This window comes from Tinamus guttatus, unplaced genomic scaffold (genome assembly GCF_059628265.1).
Source record: "Tinamus guttatus ecotype Peru unplaced genomic scaffold, ASM5962826v1 Tinamus_guttatus_pri_ptg000524l, whole genome shotgun sequence".
Classification (NCBI taxonomy): Eukaryota; Metazoa; Chordata; class Aves; order Tinamiformes; family Tinamidae; genus Tinamus; species Tinamus guttatus.
Window position 1 is genome coordinate 728,843 of NW_028289058.1, and position 19,053 is coordinate 747,895.

At 41.1% G+C, this 19,053-nt stretch overlaps 1 protein-coding gene across 1 annotated transcript in view; it reads left to right on the forward strand.

Annotated features, from left to right (window-relative positions):
* SERGEF (secretion regulating guanine nucleotide exchange factor) overlaps nt 1-19,053 on the forward strand; it is a 114,095-nt gene that overhangs the window by 9,994 nt on the left and 85,048 nt on the right. The window contains exon 9 of the mRNA XM_088533853.1: nt 17,701-17,861. Within this exon, the coding sequence (XP_088389979.1) occupies nt 17,701-17,861 (161 nt within the window). The remainder of the gene's footprint in view (nt 1-17,700; nt 17,862-19,053) is intronic.

Here is a 19,053-nt window from a genome sequence, read left to right on the forward strand (position 1 = left end):
CTCCATGCCTTTGCTTGAATTTGCAGTTGTCTAAGTAACTGTGAAAATGTGAAAACCTTCAGATTTGATCCCTTGTTCTTCTTAAGGGTAGAGCTGTCTCTTTGGGACTATTCCTGTTTTGGAATTTTTAGGTTACCCACTGTACAAACAAAAACCTTAAAACCTCACAAAACCTTCAAGACAGGTACTTTTTTGTTTTCATTCCCCGTTCCTAAAGAAGCTGTACAATTACACTCGTAGGACTCCTTCAAAATAACTAGCATATTTCTGCTGCTAATGGCATTGCTACTCAATGAGAGTTGGCCAAAAAAGGCTAAGGTCAAGACCATTGTTGCTTTTTTTTTTTTTTTTTTTTTTTTTTTTTTATTGGGTGTCTGATGATAAGATATGAATTTGTTACCGTCTTTGGCTTGTTTTTTGTTTTCTGTACTGGCATTTATGTTGAGTGACTCTCTAGGTGTGCGTTTCAGTTGGGACAGGGCAGTACTGCTACTGCTCACTATGGGAAGGACAGATGATCTGTGTCCTTCCTGCCACAGGCTCCAAGCTCAAGAATTACTGTCTTCAGGCAACTGCTCTGTGAAGTGCTGTGCTGCCCTTCACTGCACTATGCAATGGCGCCAGGAACACCACTGCAGTGTGATATTATTTTCAATAATAACGAGCATCTCTTTTGCACTGCTCTGCCTAACAGTGCCAATTTGAATCTGTGGGCCTCCTCCAATGATAAAACCACTTTGAGTGGAAGTGCCCAAAGGTGAATGTGAATGCAGGGGTTATTGCTTAGATCAGTTAAGTGAGCTGAGTTGTGGCCTATATCGCTAAAGATGTAAATCAGGCTTCTCTGGGAAAGAGTAGAACTGATATTGCTTGAAGGTGAACCTAATTATAGCAAGAGAAAAGTCGGAGGTGAATCATCAGCTTCAATTCAAAACAACTTATTTCCTTATTAACTAGGATGTCTAATAAATAAGCTTCCTAATCTGACCTTCTTTATTGTATAAGTATTCTTCTGACTATATTTATTTTTCACGTGAATTTTTTGGTGTGAATTTGGTTGCTGGGGTGATTGAGAGGCTGCTGCTGTGCCCCGAGCAGTGCAGTTTCAGCCCGCTAGATGTCCCTTCCAGGTCTGCTCTGACTGAAATCTGCAGCCTGGCCCGTGCTGGGAATGAGAGCTCCCTAGTCGTCAAATGCTCAGCAGTACCCCCAAATGCAAATAAATCCTGCTGCTGTTTTTTTGATGGCTTGTGCATGGTACCAACGAGGCACGTACTGGACAAGAACTGTCTTTGTATCTCTTCAACCATTATAGTATGGTCTAGCAAAAGGAACTGCATTTGGGAAATAGTGTTCTGAATAGCAAATAGCTTAAAGAGACCTTGTTGAAGGTAATCTGGGTTTACTTAATGCTGGTGCCTGTATTTAAAATGAAGGCCAAAAACCTAATTTTGATATTATTGCTATTAAAAAGTCCCTTTGAACTCACTTTTCACTCTACAATTTTATTATTATTATTTAAAAAAAGGAGTTTTAGGGAATAATCGTATCCAAAGGACAGAATGGATTCTATATTACTCTGGTTTCAGTAGCTAATGTTAATGAAGCAAAAGCTGCCATTAAGGAGCATCTTGTTCTTGAAGCAATTGCTTTTGCTTATACCTATTCTTGCTATGTGTATTGTTGAGCTGACTATTGGGCTTGAAGGAACTGAATGCCAAAATGTGCTACGTGTGCTGCATGTAAATGTGAATTTTGCATTGGTAATATGGGAGAACAGAGTATGTGGTTGTTTTCATGCTGTACAAATTTTGACAACTCTAGGATACCATAGGACACAATGTGGTAGGAGAAACTGCTATTTTTCTGAGCAAGGCTGGTATGTTTTGTGTAATTTTTTATGCATGTCTGTACATATGTGTATAATGCATAGCTCAAACTAGTTAGGATGAGTGCTGGTCTGCCCAGTTGAGGGATGGTGTATTTCCGGTCCTGAGAAATGTGGGTGTCCATTTATGATTCCTCAGGCTCCCCTCAACTTTGTCCTGGGCTTCAGTAGAAAGATACTCTGTGATGGCACTGCAGTTTATTCAGTATCAGTATCATTTATTTGGTGTCAAAGAGATTAACCCATCTTTTTGTATAAATGTCACTTGCACAGAAAAATGTGGGAGGATGATCTGTCCTGGTTCCATGATCATCCTTCTCGCAGTCATTTTCCACTGCTGAATTAAAGGATGTGGCTGACAGTTTTCATGTATGGTCCATTGGTTTCTGTCGTTATTCTTATGGAGAAGGAGCTGTGTGCTCAGTGACATCTTTCTTATTGATAGCATGGGGCGAAGGCTACCTTAAAATAGCATTTTTTTCTTTCTTGGGATCCACAGCTATGAGTATGTCTTTTGTGCATTTATGATTCAATAATATCTGTAAAGAAAGGTATTGAATCAGGTGGAATGTACATAATTCACCCTTCCCAAAACGTGGTTCATTCCATGGACCTGCATCAGCCTCTTCTGCTGCTTTCTCACACGGTCAACTGAAAAAGCTTGTCGATTTTTGCTGTTGCTTCCCATGAACCGTATAGGATTTAAAATGGAGTTCTTCAAAAATATCCTTCAGGTAGCTACGTATCTGGCCTTGTGGTGAAGTGCTGTCCTCTTTTGTGCCGTTTGGGGTGATGTTATCCCATAAAGCAAATTGACATGGTCAGTGGAGTCTGAATTAATGATGCTCTTGCAGTAGCAAGCTGTTTCTGCTTTCTCAGATGGGTGTTTAGCGCACAATGCGGCAGTTGGTTGGAAGGATATATCACTTGCTTAGTGCCAATAGGTGACAGTCAAATACCTTGAATATGGAGCCCCCAATATTTTTTTTTTAATGTGAATGAGCTGTATTTCATGTGATTGGGTTTGAAGAGAACATGTAAAATATTATAATTCAAAAGCTTGAAGTTGATAGGACCCAACTTTGCGGAACCTGCAAAGCAGGTGTTTGGGGAAGCAAAGTCTTTGTTAATCTGTCTTGGGCTAAGTGAATTCTAAGTAAAATGTGGTTAATTCACTTGCTTTTCTGTTGTCTCTAGAAAGTTATTCTTAACTCTCCTTTATGATAGAGCAGCTCAACGTTATGAAGTAAGGGAAAGTGTGCTCCATAATCTGTGTTCCTTGCTGTCATAATAAATTACTGGTGTGCCTGGTAAGGCAAAGCAGCAAAGATTCTCAGTTGAAAGTATGTGGATTTCAAAGCCAGGAATCATAATAGCGGAGGAGGTTTTTACTAGTTGGTCCAAAATGTGTCGTTTAATGGTACGAAGATGTGCTAGTGTTAAGCTCAGTAGTTTGTACTACTGAGCCTCTAGAATGTCTCTCTAGAAAGACTTTCATCTGGTGGTAGACATGTGTGGAATTTATTTATTTGTCTTTGTGGATGGTGTGTTTTGGGTACAGTGAGCACATGAGGATGTGCTGGAGTTGCCTGGGTGCTGGGCTACTATTCTTTTGATGAGAGTCCATGTTGTTCTGGCAGCTCTGCTAGGATGCTCTGAGAAAGTGGGAGATCCACCTCTGCACTTGATAGCTTGGTCCAGTGCTGAGACTCTAGCTGTAAGACAAGTCAGAAAAATGACAGAGTGAAAAAGAGTCAAGGTGAAGGTGAGAGACTGCACGGAATCTAATAGGGGAATAGGTTGCTCACTCTAAGCTCTTGTGGTGCTGTGTGTTTGCTCTACTTACAATACCTAAGTAGCAAGGTCTGTTACAGGTACAGTTACTCATGGTAGAATGAATAAAGTATAAGCTTGGCTTCTGAAAAATATTGAGAAGCATAAAATCAGCGGGCAGAACTGTTACAATTAATGGAAAACTCTATGCTAATTTCCATCTTCTGCATGTGTTACAGAGAATGTTACATAATGAACATATGATAGAGGTGTCTCTCTGGTGTTTGGTACAGCTTTTCTCTGGCTAGGTCTCATGATCTGGAAGTACTCACAATCATCACGCAAATGATTTCCAATAAAAATTTTAAAAAAATCACAGTTTTGCATTGATTTGCTCACTAAGTCTGTGATATCTTGGAGAGTTATGGCTGATTATTGCTATTTTTCATCCACTTAGAAATGCCATAAAATACTTCTCAATTATTGAAATTCTTGAGCTGAAAAGGTATATCTGTTCAATATATACTCAAAAAATGAGCATATTACTGAAAATTAAAGCTTGAGAAAGAAAAACTAGATGGTGATTTTTTTTTTTAAATGGGTATTGTGCAAACTTTCTGTTGTCGTTTTCTGTTTGAGTTTACATGGGTGGTGTTGTTAGTTTATAATATGCAGACCTTGTGATGCAACTGATGATGGATTTTTTTTTTTTGGTTGCATTAAGAAAAACAATGATTTTTAAGTGAGTCTGTGGGTGAGAAACTTGAAACTCTCATACAGGCCTATCGTGTAGGTATCCTGTAAGCCTATTCATGAAGGTATCATGTTTTCAATATACAGGAGGGAGTATGGAAGGAGGGAGTGAAAAAGAAGCACATGAGCATCAGCTTGGGGAGTAAGGTGTTAAAATTAGATAATCTGCTCAGGTTTGCGTAGGGAATTTGTGTGATACAGCTAGAAATGAATGCCAGTTTTAAGCAAATACTATTTCATCTATCTGCAGGAAAAAAAAAAATGTATCCTGGTGTTTTGGTTTTAGTGGTATAGTTTGTTTTGATATTGACTGCGTGTGGTCAAGCTGCTTTTCCAGAGATGACTCTCTGGAGTAGTTATTTTGTGTTTTAAACTTTTAAGTGTGAGGACCTTGATGTTGTTAGGTAATGTCACCAAAATTCAGAGATCAAAGTTCTGCAGAACTTCATATGGAGTCCTTTGGATAATGTAAAATATATAGCCACAGGAGTCAAGATGGGAATTGGCTTATATTTTATGCATTAAGTCTTCATATCTAGGTCCTTGTTTGATTGCAAATCAATCTTTTTTTTTTTTTTTTTTTTTTTTTTCTAATCTTTCCATGGTATTCTCTATGATTTTGTGCTATTAGGCTGCCTTCCTTAAAACATCTTTTTTATTGGATCCACATCGTAGAAAATACGCTTCTCTTACCTTTGCGGAATGAGAAGTTCTTGAGGGTTTCATGTTCAGAGGTCTCCCTCCTTCACTGTTTTGGACTTTATTTTTGTTCATGGGATCAAGGAGCTGGTGCGTCTGGTAGCCTAAATCAAGAATTGAACGAAGCAGAATATACTGGAGATGGAATTTCCACCCCATCCTTCCCAACACCTGACCCTTGAGTTAGTGACCAGAAGAGACCATATCCTGCGGTAGTTTCTGAAGGTTATCGTGCTGTTATCTCTCCTCTGGGTTTGGGGAATTCTTCCATCAGTGAAGAAGTCACGTTTATCAAATTTACAGATAGCTTTTCTGGAAGTGTTTGTCAGTGAGTCTTGTTGGCCAAATCCTACAGGAATTGTCTCTGAGAGTGGGGGATCTTGCCTGGGCCACAATAATGTCGGTTGTCAGAACATTTCTGGGCAGTTTTGTTGTCAGAAGGACTCCGTGATTGTGGGACCTGCAGTCTGTCGCCTTGCCTGTTGGAGGCTGAAAAGCAGCAAGGGTAAGGGCAAGGGAACATCTGCTGCGCTGTTCATTTCCCTTATAGCTTGAAGTTGCAGGTTAACAGGTAATACAAGAAAAAGATGCAGATACAGAATAAACAACTGAAAAGATTGGTAGTGCTTGGCTGTCGTCCCAACAGATTGGGCCAGAGACAGTGCGGCTCAAGTCCCTTTTTTCTTGACTCCCAGCTTGTAATTCAGCTTGTGCGCCTCCCCCCCGCCCAGGTCCCTTGTGGGTCCCCTGCAGCCTTAGCTGCTTCCTGGGGTGTTGTCCACCTGCAGCACCACGTGGATGTTGGTTCCTGCTGCTCAGGGACGAGCGTGGGCAGCAGGGCTGGCTGTGGCCCTGCTGCTGGGAGACCTGTGTCCTCAGCAATGACATGGACGTGACTTTGGCAGCTAGGAAATGAATGTGAAGGTTCATACAGAGGTGAGGATAAAGTTTCACACAGACTTTGCTATCGATTTGTGTGATTAAAAAGCAATCTAGAGCAAGTGAGCTGCTGTGAGAGGAAGGGGCCTGAGCATCCCGCTGCCACAGGAATCACAGTGGCAGGTCCTGTCGTGAGATGAAAGCTTTTGCTGCCAGAGGCTGTAATGTTGCTGCTCAGTAAAGACTTCAGAGCAACCTTGGGGGAAAAAAAGTTGGACAACATATGAGCTCATGTGCCAAGATGGTTTTAACAGTCTCGGGGCTGTGCTAAAAATAAACCAAAAAAATGTTGCTGATACATGGAAAATTTTGATAGATAAGTTACTTAAGGGAAACAAGAGGATCTTGTCAAACCTCATCACGTTTAACTAGAAATACATAGTGATCTATTTACCCTGACTGCTACTGTGATCTTTTGGGGCAAAAAAATGACAGTTTCTGAGTGTTAAATTTGGTCATGTCATATGATGTAGTGGTGTGGAGCTGAATAATGATGAGATTGATTGAAATGATGGCAACCCAAAGCATTTAGTAATGTAAGAGATTGATGTGAAACAGGCAAATGATGAAAATGTCCGAAACTTTGCAGCTGTGCAAAGGGGCTATAACATGGTCCCAGACAAATTAGTTGACCACTTTGCTGTGGTAGGGGTGCTTTACACTCACTTTGCTTAGAATAAAAAGCTGGAAGTTTTTACATAACCATTACAGCCATTGCATAATAGCTGATACAATCTATTTAGCAAGTGACTGGCAAATATACAAAATATATTTACTTACCACTTTTTTTTGATCTTTAGGCATGCCTTTTGCCTTTTCAAATGATCATTTAAACCTGAATATGTGCTCTGCTAAAGCATTTCATAATCATCTTGTTACTAAACTCAGCTTTTGAGAGGACCTGCCTATGTGTACATGGTCTGTGCCTGTATGCGCATTGATCTAAAGATCTAGTTTAATCCTAGCAATATTTTAAGACTACTACTACCTTTCCATAATCTTTAAATGACATTCTCTGTTTTTTTTTTTTTAATATTTTAGAAATTAATTATTCAGGGTTAATGCTCAGTAATGAATCTTACTATTTAAGTACAGATAGTGTTTTCTAGGAGCATATGGGGTGAGCTGCCAAAACACCTCACTGGCTTGTTCTTGTGTTCAGGTACTCCCAAATAGTAAATTTGAGATAAGACGCTGTTGAGTGCAGGAGACGTCAACTGTTGTGAATACAGAGTATCTGATTTCTAGGCTTATAGAAGGACTTTGGTGACAGTCTTTTTAATGAGACCTGCCAGGGGAGCATATGTACTTGTTTTATTTGGTAGTTGGACTGGTGGCTTTTCTTGCTCAAATGCTTTGAGGTGCAAGGAGCTGTATAACAGTCTAGCCCTAGGCAGGAGTAAAGCTTTCAGGTGGGCTTACCTACTTGCTGAATTGCCTGTGTCTGTTCAGCCGCTAGGGAGGACTTCACGCTCCTCTAACCTGATGTTATGTCTTTGTGTCTTGATGTAAGTACCAACAGTGAGCTTCAAGCACATGGGATTTTAATTTGCTTAATGTATCCATATGTGTTCAGCTGACTTAGCTGGATTTTTATTTATTGTTTTAGTGCTCTGAAAATATCATGACTGACCTCTAAACAAGCCAAAGGGTCAATATATACAAAGGTGGTTAGCAGCCGGTGTTCTTTTGTGTTGTGTGTGTGTTTGTGTGTGTTTCTTAAGAAAAATCTTAAGTTAAATCAGTTTTCTGTTTCTTTCTGTGATGTCCTGTTGCTCAGGACATTTCCTTAATTAGAAGATAAATGATTTTTTTAATACTACCTATAAAAATATTTATTTGCTTAAAAATATTGCTGAAGTCCAAACCTGATGATGAATTCCTACTATGTAGTAGAAATGAGTTTTGTGTTGAACTTTGAATTATGTTGGTGTGGCTCTCCAGATCCATTTTCATTTTAGCAATATATTTTGACAATATGTTTTTTCGTAGTGAATAGTGTAGCTGCAAAGTGGCGCAGAGGTGGCCTCCAGCAGTTCTGTGGCCCAGCAGCAAGCTCCCGTTGGTGAGCGGGGCTCGGTCTCGGTGCAGAATGGCCCTGCAGAACAAACGGATCATTCCTACCCTGACAAAACTTTGAAGGTGACTTGCAGTCTTCCCTGCGTGTTTGTGGTAGTTTTGAAAATGATGCAGGAATGATGAGGAGGAGCAATGCCAAGAACTGATAGAGACCGGGCATGATTCTCAAGGACTGCGGTAGCACTAGGCATGATAGCTGCAACTCAAGTGTGACTCCTTCCCTTTCCTGTACATCCTATTTAAACTTTAGTGCAAGTTCTGTATCTTAGTCAGTGAATACATTGTGTGTGCCTGAGTTAGGCCTGCACATTGAGAGAACTTGCGTTTACCTCTCTTAGGATGTGCTTCAACTTGTGGGGATGTTCTGCTGCCTTTAAGAGCTCAGTTGCTTTTGGTGTTCATTCTTTTTCTCAAAGTCTGGACTTGATCTTCTCAGTGCCAGCTGTTGGAAATAGTTTTATTTTGGCAAAGCTTTTGTGGAATAGAAAGCAGTACTGCAAATACTATATTGCTATTCTGTAAGTCAGGGTTCTTGTGTCCTGCCAGGTGGAAAAGGTTACTTTTGGGGAAATGTTTCCATGCATAGTGTTTATTGGCATTGCTGTAGTGTGTAGCAGTATCACTTGCATCTCACTTGCCTCAAGCAGACTAACTCATAATTATATGACAAACTTCTGAAATTCTCATTTTATTCATCTTGTTTTCTATTGTAAGGTAGTTTTAAGATACTAATAGCTGTATTCCTGCCACCATAGTGCTCCTGAAATATCCTTGTATAGACTTCTCTGGCTCTTATTAAATTCAGTATTTTCCTTTATTGATAATGGCAGGATGCTTTCTCATAGCAGAACACATGCTACATTTTGAGGCGCTTGTAGAGTACATGAACGCTTTGCTTCATGATGAATGTGTTTTGTTTGTTTTTGGTTTTCTTTTTCAAAATTGAACATGTAAATTTTTGGATTTTGGGACTTAGATTTCAGTATATCATTTCAAAAATTGATGATAACTTGTCTTGTAAATCAGCTGCTACCATCAGCTACTCTCCACTGTGTGGAGAGTAAAGGGAACCATTTTAAGAGGAAAAAACACTTTACTCCTGGTTGCCTTTTCAGGTTTTTTCGTTTCTTCTTGCTTGTTAAAGTAACCAGAGATTTAAAAAAAAAAAAAAAAAAAAAAAAAAAAAGCTATGGGCCTTCACAGTTGGAAACTAGTAGCTGACATGCACACTGGCTGTTCCTGATGTCAAAACTGGTTATTTAAAAGTTTCTCTGATTGCAGAGGTGTGCCCCAGTAGCCTCGAGATTGGAGCTGCTGTGGTGAACTGATCCTAAATGTGCTGTGTTCATTTGGATTTGGAGTGTCTGCTTTTTAAGCTTTTCACTTCAGAACAAGCAGGTGACTCCCTGCCTGGCCACCTGCCTCAGGGCAAGAGTAAGCTCGTGGTGTGTGTGCAAGCCGTCCGGCTCCAGCGTGCTCTGTGAAACATGAATTTGCTGGCACTTCTTTCAGGTAACATCCGTTTCAATGTCGGAGTGAAAAAGGACGTGAAGCACCAGGAGCTTCTTGCTCTTATTCTTTTCAGTTTTGTTGTTGTTCTATCTTTCCTCCTAAGGGAAAAAGTTCTCTCATTTCTTTCCTCTCTCACTTGTGAACTTAAAACTGACTTACAGGCAACATGGCACATTTATACGTGCACAGTGGCCCTGTTTACAAATGTGCTTGGGCAACCTGTAACCATAGATGTGCTGCCCCTGCAGCCAAATAGGGATGCTGCAGCAGAGGAGGCTGTGGAGAGCAGGAGCTTTTTTAAGGAAACATCCGCACCAGGCTATGCTAATGCAATTCCCTCTCCTCACTGCTGCAAATCCCTCTACAGGAGGGATTTGCATTGCATTCGTATGAGAGAATTGCCATAAGCAGAAACAGCTCCGTTGTTAAACTTCCACACCAAATTGCGGTTCTGAAGTGCTGGCAGTAGTTCACAGTTTGTCTCGTAATCTATGAATTCCAGCAAATTGGAAGGGTGAGTTGGAACAAGGAGGCAGGAAACTTGGTAGCTGACTGACAAGTTCTGCTGGATGAAGGAAATATTCAGGGGCATAAGTGGCATTTAGATACTTCCACCATTATGCAGTTACTGAGTCCCTTCTCCCCTAGCAGTCTTCTGCATGGGAAATGTCCTTCCCATACGTAGCTTGAGGTGAAATCGCATGGTTTTTCCATGCTCTCAAACTGTTAGCATCTCTCAGGAGCAGGAAAAAGTGGTCGAGATGTTCTTGACCGAGTCCATCACGTTATTGCTAGTTATTCATGCCCTAGATGTGAGGTCTCCTTCTCATCTTCTTCACACTGTTTTGTTCCTTGGGTTAGTGAGAATGCTGCAGTTGTGGCTGCTCACCTCAGCAAAGAAGCAGCCTCCTCCTTGGTGGCGTGTAGTTGCTGTCCTTATGGTTCTGGCCCTATCCGAAAAAGCAGGGCCATCTCCTGGGAGTCCCCAAAGGTGCTGGTTTTGTTTTTGTGATGTTGTCGTTTTCCTGGTGCTTTACTGTTTCAGAATGAACTATAGTTATGGTTGAATTCCATTAGGATATAGATCTCACTTTAACTGCTTCTGGAAATGGCTGAGAAAATTAAAACTGCTTAGCAAGCCCCAGAACTGGGCATCTAATGTGCTCTTTTTTTTTTATGTTGTTTCTCTTTAGACATCATGCTTGGGGCTTATTCCTCAGAATTACTTATGTCTGAGGCTTGTTATCTAGTGAAATCTCTGTCCAAAAGGCCTATGAATATGTTTGCTCTTTAAGAATGCATCTTGTGGGCAAGAGGGGAAAAAAAAAAAAAAACTCAGCTCTTCTGCATGCTCCCATTTTGCAGGGTATTTCTTCTGCTATTTCTGCATCTGTCTATGCGCAGTGTGCCCTTAAGTCCTCTGACGAGGTAAATATTAGCTCTGGGAACTTAATTACCTTCCCTTTGTTTATCTCTCTTAGACAGGTGCCTGTTCCCTCTTAGCCTCAGAAGACAATGGGATATTGAGATGAAAAGGATCACTTGCATTCCCCACAACTGGGGGATATAAGTGCTTGCTTGCAGATTCACAGATGCTTGCAAAGTTGGGACATAGGTAATGCCATTTCCAAGTCAATCTGGAAAACATAGATATACTTAACTTGACTTCCTGTAATTTGTAATCTTTGCATAAGATTATTTCTGTAGCACCATACTGTGGTAAGCCTAATGAAACAAGACCTAGACCTTGCCTCTGAGGAAATAATTGTCTGAGCAGTCCATTTACAGACAAGAAATAGGAAATAAGATGCAAGAAAATCACTGAACAAATAAGAGTGTTACTTTGTCACAATAGTTCAGTGGTGTTGCGTGTTCAAAATGGTGTTTAGTAAGTCTTTGACATTGATTTTCTGGTGGATGTTAGAGGGAGAGGTGCTGGACTGCCTCAACAGGGGAGATGCTGGTGTAGGGAGGCCTGTGTGGAAGCATGTTAACAGTACAGAAGGGCATGGAGGTATAAATATAGCGTGGCACTAGAAGCGCATGACTCACACTGCTGTGGCAGCAGAGGGCTCAATTTATTTGCAAAAGTACAGAACAAAAATCCTATAGTATGCTATGATGCACTTGCAGATAGTTTTCCATAGCTGGTTAATGTTTTATGCATCCTTGCTTTTCCAGAGGCCTCGCCAAATTGTACTTTGATTTTTCTTTTTCTTCTATACTTTTTTGTTAGGACTTTGGTTTTAGATGCGGAGTTGAGCCCTCTATTGAACCTTGAATGCAGAAGTTCTGTTTGCTGGGTAGAGATGAGTTAGATTTGTTTTTAACCATGTAACTAAATTTAGGCAGCAATCTGCATTTTAAGGCATCGCTATTAAAAGTCTAAAAGGGAGATATGTATCGTAGTTTGAATTTAAAATGAGCCAGAGGCACAGCTGGTGAGGCAGTCATGACTCTCTAATCAGGAGTGGAGAGAAATGAGAAGGGAATTTTCTCATCTTACAGGATGAATACCAAGTGTGATAGGTGGCTTAACACCCCTCCCTCCCAGCTTTGTTTCATGATTGTATGGACTTTATGTGGTAATAGCTGGCAGGAATCGTATTTTTTTGGGCCAAGAACATATATCTATTTGTTATCAGCAGGATGAACACAACTGTACAAACATTAAATTTCTCAGACTTTAATTTTCTTTCAGTTCATTCAGAGCCTCATGTGATGCTTCAGTTTTCCAGTTGTCTTCTAAAATAAATCAGCCCTCATTCCCTTTAAAACCCAAACACATAGGATTGCCAGAGTGCCTGGAGAAGCTTTGAATTTGCTTTACTCCCAAGATATTTTTGCCCAGTCGCTCAAAGCAGCGAAGCATGCAATTAAGTGTTTGAATAATCCCAGTAACTAAACATTGCCTATCTTGCAGCAAAACTTGGTGTAACTATGGAAGCAAAAACGAAGAAGCCTCACTGCTCTGTTTTTCTTTAATGAATGAAAATCAAAGCTGTTGACATGTTAAATGATGTTGACAGACCTGTTAGAAATGGATGTATTGGTGAAGTGCATGATAAACTTGTCATGTTGTGTGAAGCTGCAAATTATCTTTATTCTATCATACAGAATATTAACTTGCCTTAATACAGCACTGCTTCTTGCACTTTTTGCTGTTGCCAAGCCCTAGGTCATTTTTCAGCCAGGTGAAAAATAGTTTACCTTCCTCTTCATCATGGGTGTTTTCTGCACAGGGCAGGGGGGTGGCCTGCGCTGAAAATAGCTGGTCATGCCCCAAGTTTCTCCGGCAGCCTTCGTCCAACTGTTATCTAAGGAGTTCTCAGTCTGCACCCTAAAGATTTTATTTATGCTAAAAGCTGTTACAGTCCAAGCCTCTTTTCTTAGAGATGTTCTTTTTGTCTTCATCCTAATTGCTTTCCCTGTCTTACTTGGCATTTTCCATTACATTGCATTATCATCCAAGTCCCTGGGTATATCCAATATTTTTATATTTTTGGAAATTTCTGAAAGGAGTTTGGATAATATTCCTTATAGTGTATCTGTTTACATTAGCGGTGTGGAACGTAGTTCCTTCTGGCTGACTGAAATTTTCTTTCACAGTGTACATTGGGTTCCTGGGCTGGTTTTCCCCTCTGTTTTTGTTGCCTTTTGAAGCAATAGAGATAGATCACAGTGGGAAGCCACTTGTTCACAGCACGAGATGCTGATGCTAGTGGTGTGAGATGCTTTAGGTTCCTGGTTGGTGCGTCCTGTTCATAAACTTCTTTGCATGTTTGTAGCTTTCCAGTGTAGCTCAGAATAGGGAAATTTTAGGCCTGCTTGAAGCATGTAGGAATCCCAGCTGACAAATCCATAGCTACTGCAGGGATATTGGTGATGCCCTTCAGGTTCCTGTAACACTTGATTAAAATTGTATTCAGCCAATCCAGACCAGGGGAGGTTTTTTAATAAGGGTGTCTTGTTGCCTTTTTTTTTTATTAGGAAAGGTACAGGTTTGCCCTATGTTGGGCAGGGAGAAAGAGAAAATGGTCTGTAAATATCAGTTTTTAATGTGTGCACCTGTGAGTTTTCATGTGAGAGGAGGCATTACAAATTTTCTTTTGAATTCAGCTTTGAATAAGATTAAGCATTTGCTGTGAATATCCCGAGCTCATTTGCAAAGTAATTGTTAATGTAGCCATGAACCGAGATAACCCAGATGAACTCTTTCATTTAGTATTTATGAAAGGGTAGTTCAAAGCATGTTTGGATACTGAATAGATGCTTCAAGGAGATAAAACTAGTGCAATCAGGATATTATCTTAGAGCAAGAAAAAATGATATAAAGATGAAGCTGAATCTGTGACATTAGGTAAATTGCACTGTCCCTATTTGCCTGTTGTTTAACAGTGAAACAGGTCTATTTTTAAGACCAAAATGGATATTTCATTGATAATTGTCTCCAAATATTTGTATGGCTCAGCAGATGGATTGGGAAAGTGCTAAAAAAGGCAAAAAATAGCATGCTCTACATCCTCAGCAACAGCATAAAGCAGCACAGTAAGAGCTGCAGTCAGGAAGCAAACTGGAAGTGCTTTATGTAGTAGTGTTGCTAGACTTGCAAAATCTGAAAGTTCACAACTCTAATTTTGTGATTTTGAGGCCGATTTTGTAATCTGGAGGCCATTCTCAACTAACTGTGCTTTGCAGTAGCATTAGCAGAGGAGGAAGGTTTGGAGGAAAGGCAGAGGAGCCTTTGTGATGGGGGGCTGCTGGTGCAGGCCCGAGCACCTGAGCGAATGTGCGCAGCCCTTCCTGCGGATCCCGCGGGGCTCTGGTGCTGGGGGGTAGCCCATCTGCTGCTGTCTCTGGGCTGATGCCGATGGCTCTTCTAGGGGCTCAAAGAGCAGCAGGAAGCCGCATCTAGGTCTGTGTGACTTTGCAGAATGTAGCCTATTGTTATGTTCTCTCTATATATATTGTTTAAGAGGCTGCTGGATAGTTTTTATGTTTTAATCTTCTGCCTTGTGTCCTGCTCTCTGAGCTCTTGGAAGAGCCACGCTGTTTGCTTGCCCCACTCAAGATGTGCCCCACGGTGGCAGAGAGTGCAGGGGTTGTAGCTATTGCTCCTCGTTGCCATGTGGCAGCGGAGCCGGTGGCCCTGCCTGCTGGAGCCCCTGCTTGGTGCTATAAGGCACAACTGCGCTGGAGTCAGGTCGGACAACGCAGATGCTCAGTTGAGCAGCAGGTGAGTTGCGGCAGTCCTGCTCAGGGCATGGGAAGACCAAGGTCTCGCTAAGCATCATTAGTATCTTCAGAGACCAGAAAAGCCTTCCTACACTTTGTTTCTTTCTTTCTCTCAATTTGTAGAAATAACTCCTGCCTTTTTATGCCCTTTTACTATATAGAGTCTGGTATGAAGTTCCTCATTTTTTTGATGCCTCTGCCACTTCAATGGTTGATGTATTCTCTGTCCAGTTGACTCATCACTGTATATGTTTTCCTGATTTCTAATTAAAAACTGTTCTATTCTAATATTAGACCAACACTCCTTGTTATATCACCCTTCGTTCTTAAGTAATTCATCCTGCAACCTCCTTACTCTATATGACTAATGTCTTTCTCAAATATTTTTAGAACATTTTAAAATACCATCTATATTATAAGTGGCACAGTAGCAATACATTTCATTGCAATTGCTTAGCACTTTCTGTCATAATTCAGTGGTCTTTTTTTTTTTTTGCTTAGGATTTTGACAAGACTTTAAGCTTTTTGGCTGGAATTTTCCATGCCTTGGTGTTGCCTCAGCCTGAAATTTCCACTTCAGAACGAGAGTTTGTTGGAGTGCTGAAAATATGATAAGTATTTCATAAAGAGTCTTCTAGGTCTTCTGTAAGAGATCCTAACAGGAGATGATAATCAAAAAAGTCATTTTTTCCAAGGATCCCACAGTAGATGTGCTCTGCTGAAAAGAAGGACCGCGAGCAGGAGCCCGAGTGCGGGAAAGCTGATGCTCCCCATCAGCAGTGACTCTGGGGCGTGAATTCCCGTTGACTGGAGTAGCTGTTGTGAGAACTGAGTTAGCTGGCTGCTTACCTAGTCTTTGGGCTTTAACAAATTTGTTCTTGAAAACAAAAATTAGTTCATCTGATTTTTACTTTTCTGAATGGATGTTCTTCATATTTGCCTGCCAATTTCTACTCTAAACTTTTTTCTCTAGTAGTGGCAACAAAAAAGCGAATTCGTGACAATTAATTTCTATTTGTAAGCAGCCCTACGCTGTGGGTAGCTCTTGTGGAGGTCTGGGCAGCTCTGCGTGTCCAGGCGGTTCTGGGCCTGCCCGGGGGAGAACAGACCCTGGGGATGGAAGGCACTTAGTTGTGGCTGAACATCAGGGCGCTCTCTCTGTTCAATCTGTTTCAAGGCCTTCTGGGTTACTGATGCTTTTGCTGGTTACAGTCCATGCCTTTGGCTTCTGAAAGTGGAAATGAATATTCAGCTACAGTCCTTGGGATTAATACAGCCAAGCCTGGGCAGAATTTGAGAACCTGAGATATGTATTAATGATATAGCTAGATGATACAGATGTTCCTTCTAGCTCTAAATTCCATAAAGTTCAACTTCTGTTCTTGTAGCTGAGGCAAAATAGAGCTGTCTGCCCATCCGTTTTTAGTCCATTGAGGTGGTTTTGAATACGTGCAGTAAGTTGGTCTCATAGAAAGGTCCTGAGGCTAAGCCTTCATTTAAATCTGATACTAAATACTGATGCACGATTTTTTTTGCAACACTTATGTAGCTGCAGATGTTTTTATCAGAGGTCTATACAGAGCGTAAGCTAAATATGCTGACTTTTTAAGTGCAATTGCAAACTGTTTTCTTCATCTCAGCTGGCAATTTGCTTAATAAACTTGTTTTAATGATTAAACTAAGCAAGCGGGACTGCTGTACTGAAAGACACCTCTTGTCACATACTACTTTTGATACTGGTCTCTTCTTTTCCCTGAAGTGTCAAGATGCTCCAAAGGAGGAAAATCTCTGTGCCCTTGAAAGGAGAAGGCAACTAATTTTATCCCTTAATTATTTTAGGAAAGCATTATCAGTGAACTGAGAATGAAACTGAAGAATTGTTGTAAAGCTCTGAATGGAAAACTGTTAGCAAGTTTGTATGGAAGATGCATATACTTTTTATATATGAAATATATTTTGAAAAAAGGGAGGTGTTGAGGTTTCCAAAGGTCTGTTTTATGGCATATGTTAATACAAGCCCCATGTGTCTTCCCTTGGCAGTCTGTGATGTGTGTCCGTACTGACTGATGAGGAGAGAAGCGTGTAGTTGCTTGCCTTGAAATAGAACTACGGAAAAAAAAATGACTTTCTAGCGTGTGACTGACTTGGACTTGCTTGAGCTCAGGTCTAGAGAGGTGCTTGAGGCTAAGCTTAAGTATGTACATAATTCAAGGTTGCTTCAGGTTTTCTTGACTGGAATGAGAGTTCCTGCTTCCCAGTAAGCTTTTCTTGGCCAGTGTGTGATTCCTGTGAGAACAGATCACTTGTTTCCAATGCTTACTGACAACTGTGGTCATGTTCCTGACTAACCAGTTGCTGTTCTGAGAACCATTTCCCTGTTAACAGAAGCTGTGACAGAAGGTATCTTCTACAAGGAAAATTCAAACCGTATGCTAGATACAGGACACAGCATAGATGTCTCTATAGCAAATATTTGGAAACAAGAAAAATTCTTTTATGCTTCAGAATAAACTGTTTTGTGTGAGCTTTTGTTACACTGAAAATTACTTTTGTATAACTGAAACGAGCATTGTGTGCAAAACATCATGCAGCTTTACTGAGATGGTTTCGCTTACAGCCCAAGCCACCCCAAAGATGAAAAAAATGAAGTTAGAGTAACTGTGTAGAGGTATTTCATAATATGTTTTTAGTTAGTTTGAAGGGTTTTTTTTAATTATGGCCCAAGAAGTAAATACATTAAGGTTTGTTCTTGTTCTGAGTGTTTACCCAGATGTTCCATGGCCCTGATGAATAAGTAATTTTGAAATATGTTCTGTGTTGAGAAACTGGCAGGGTATTCACCTGGGGCAGAGCAGACTATGGGCAGCTTGGAAGGCGTGCGGTGGCTCCCGATGGACAGGAGGCGTGCAGAGCATCTGAACAGCCCTTGGAGCCGTTATGTAACATCCCGACTTCAGTGCCTTGCCTTGATGGAGCATCTCAGGTAAGGAAGGAATTCCACCCCCCCCCCCCCTTTTTTTTTTTTTTTTTTTTTTTTTTTTTTTTTTGAGTGCATTGAGATAGTCGGAACAGTTTCCTAACAGAACTTTTCCAAATGCTGCAGTAAGAGCTTTCACTGCCTTTCCTGTAAGCTCTGGAGTTAACGTGATTCAATTATTTCAAATTTGTAAAAGGCTTTTGTATTCAGAACCTGATTTATTCCTGTGTATAAACAGAGTTCTCCTTAGCTAAAGCTGCTGCATGCTCTCAGCTAATGCTATGCTCAGGAGCTGGGTGCAGCTCTCCAGGTGTAGCAGACGAGGTGGGACCCTGCCCTGCTGCTGTGCTACTTCTGTCTGGAGCCCTCTCTAACTGCTTCACCAGGGGCCTTTCTCTAGCAGACAAACAATAAAAACAGAGTAACTTCTATCTCAGGCTGTCTAAACACATCATGAATATTCATTTACTTCGAAACCTCCCTGAGAGGTATTGTGGGTTTTCTTTTCATATGGCTAATTTGAAGCGACGCAACCATATTGAAACCGCAGAGAATCATAGAATGCTTAAGGCTGGAAGGGACCTCTAGAAGTCATCTAGCCCAGCTCCCTGCACACTCAGGGTCACCTAGAGCACGTGGCAGAGGGCTGCATCCAAGCGGGTTTGGAAGATCTCCAGAGAAGGAGACTCCACAACCTCCTCGGGCAGCCTGTTTCAGTGCTCTGTCACCCTCACTGTTAAGAAAAATTTCTTAAAGTTCTTGTGGAACTTTTGATGCTTTAGTTTCTGGCCGTTTCCTCCTAGTTCTACCAGGACCACCACTGAAGATCAGAAAGAAAGAATTACTCGGACGCTCAGGGTGTTGGCCATAGTTTGGCACAGCATATAGCCTGTACTGCCTGCGAACATTGTTTTGTGGTAGTGGCTGAGATGCAGCCTGTGAGAGGCAATGTATAGGTCCTATATAGGCAAATATCCAGTCCAAAACATCTCCCTACAGAGAAGCTGGTGGTCAAAAGGCAAGGGGCTGCAGGCTGACCACTTGAGCTGTGGAGCACGTGTTTCATCCTAGGGCCTGGTACTGTATTTCATGATGGGACTTTTGTCAGAAGAGGCAGCCCCTGCCCATTCTGGTCATGAGCCTTGTCCTGTGTTTGTGTGTGTGCCCATAGACGCTCAGTGGAACCTCAGAGCCCACG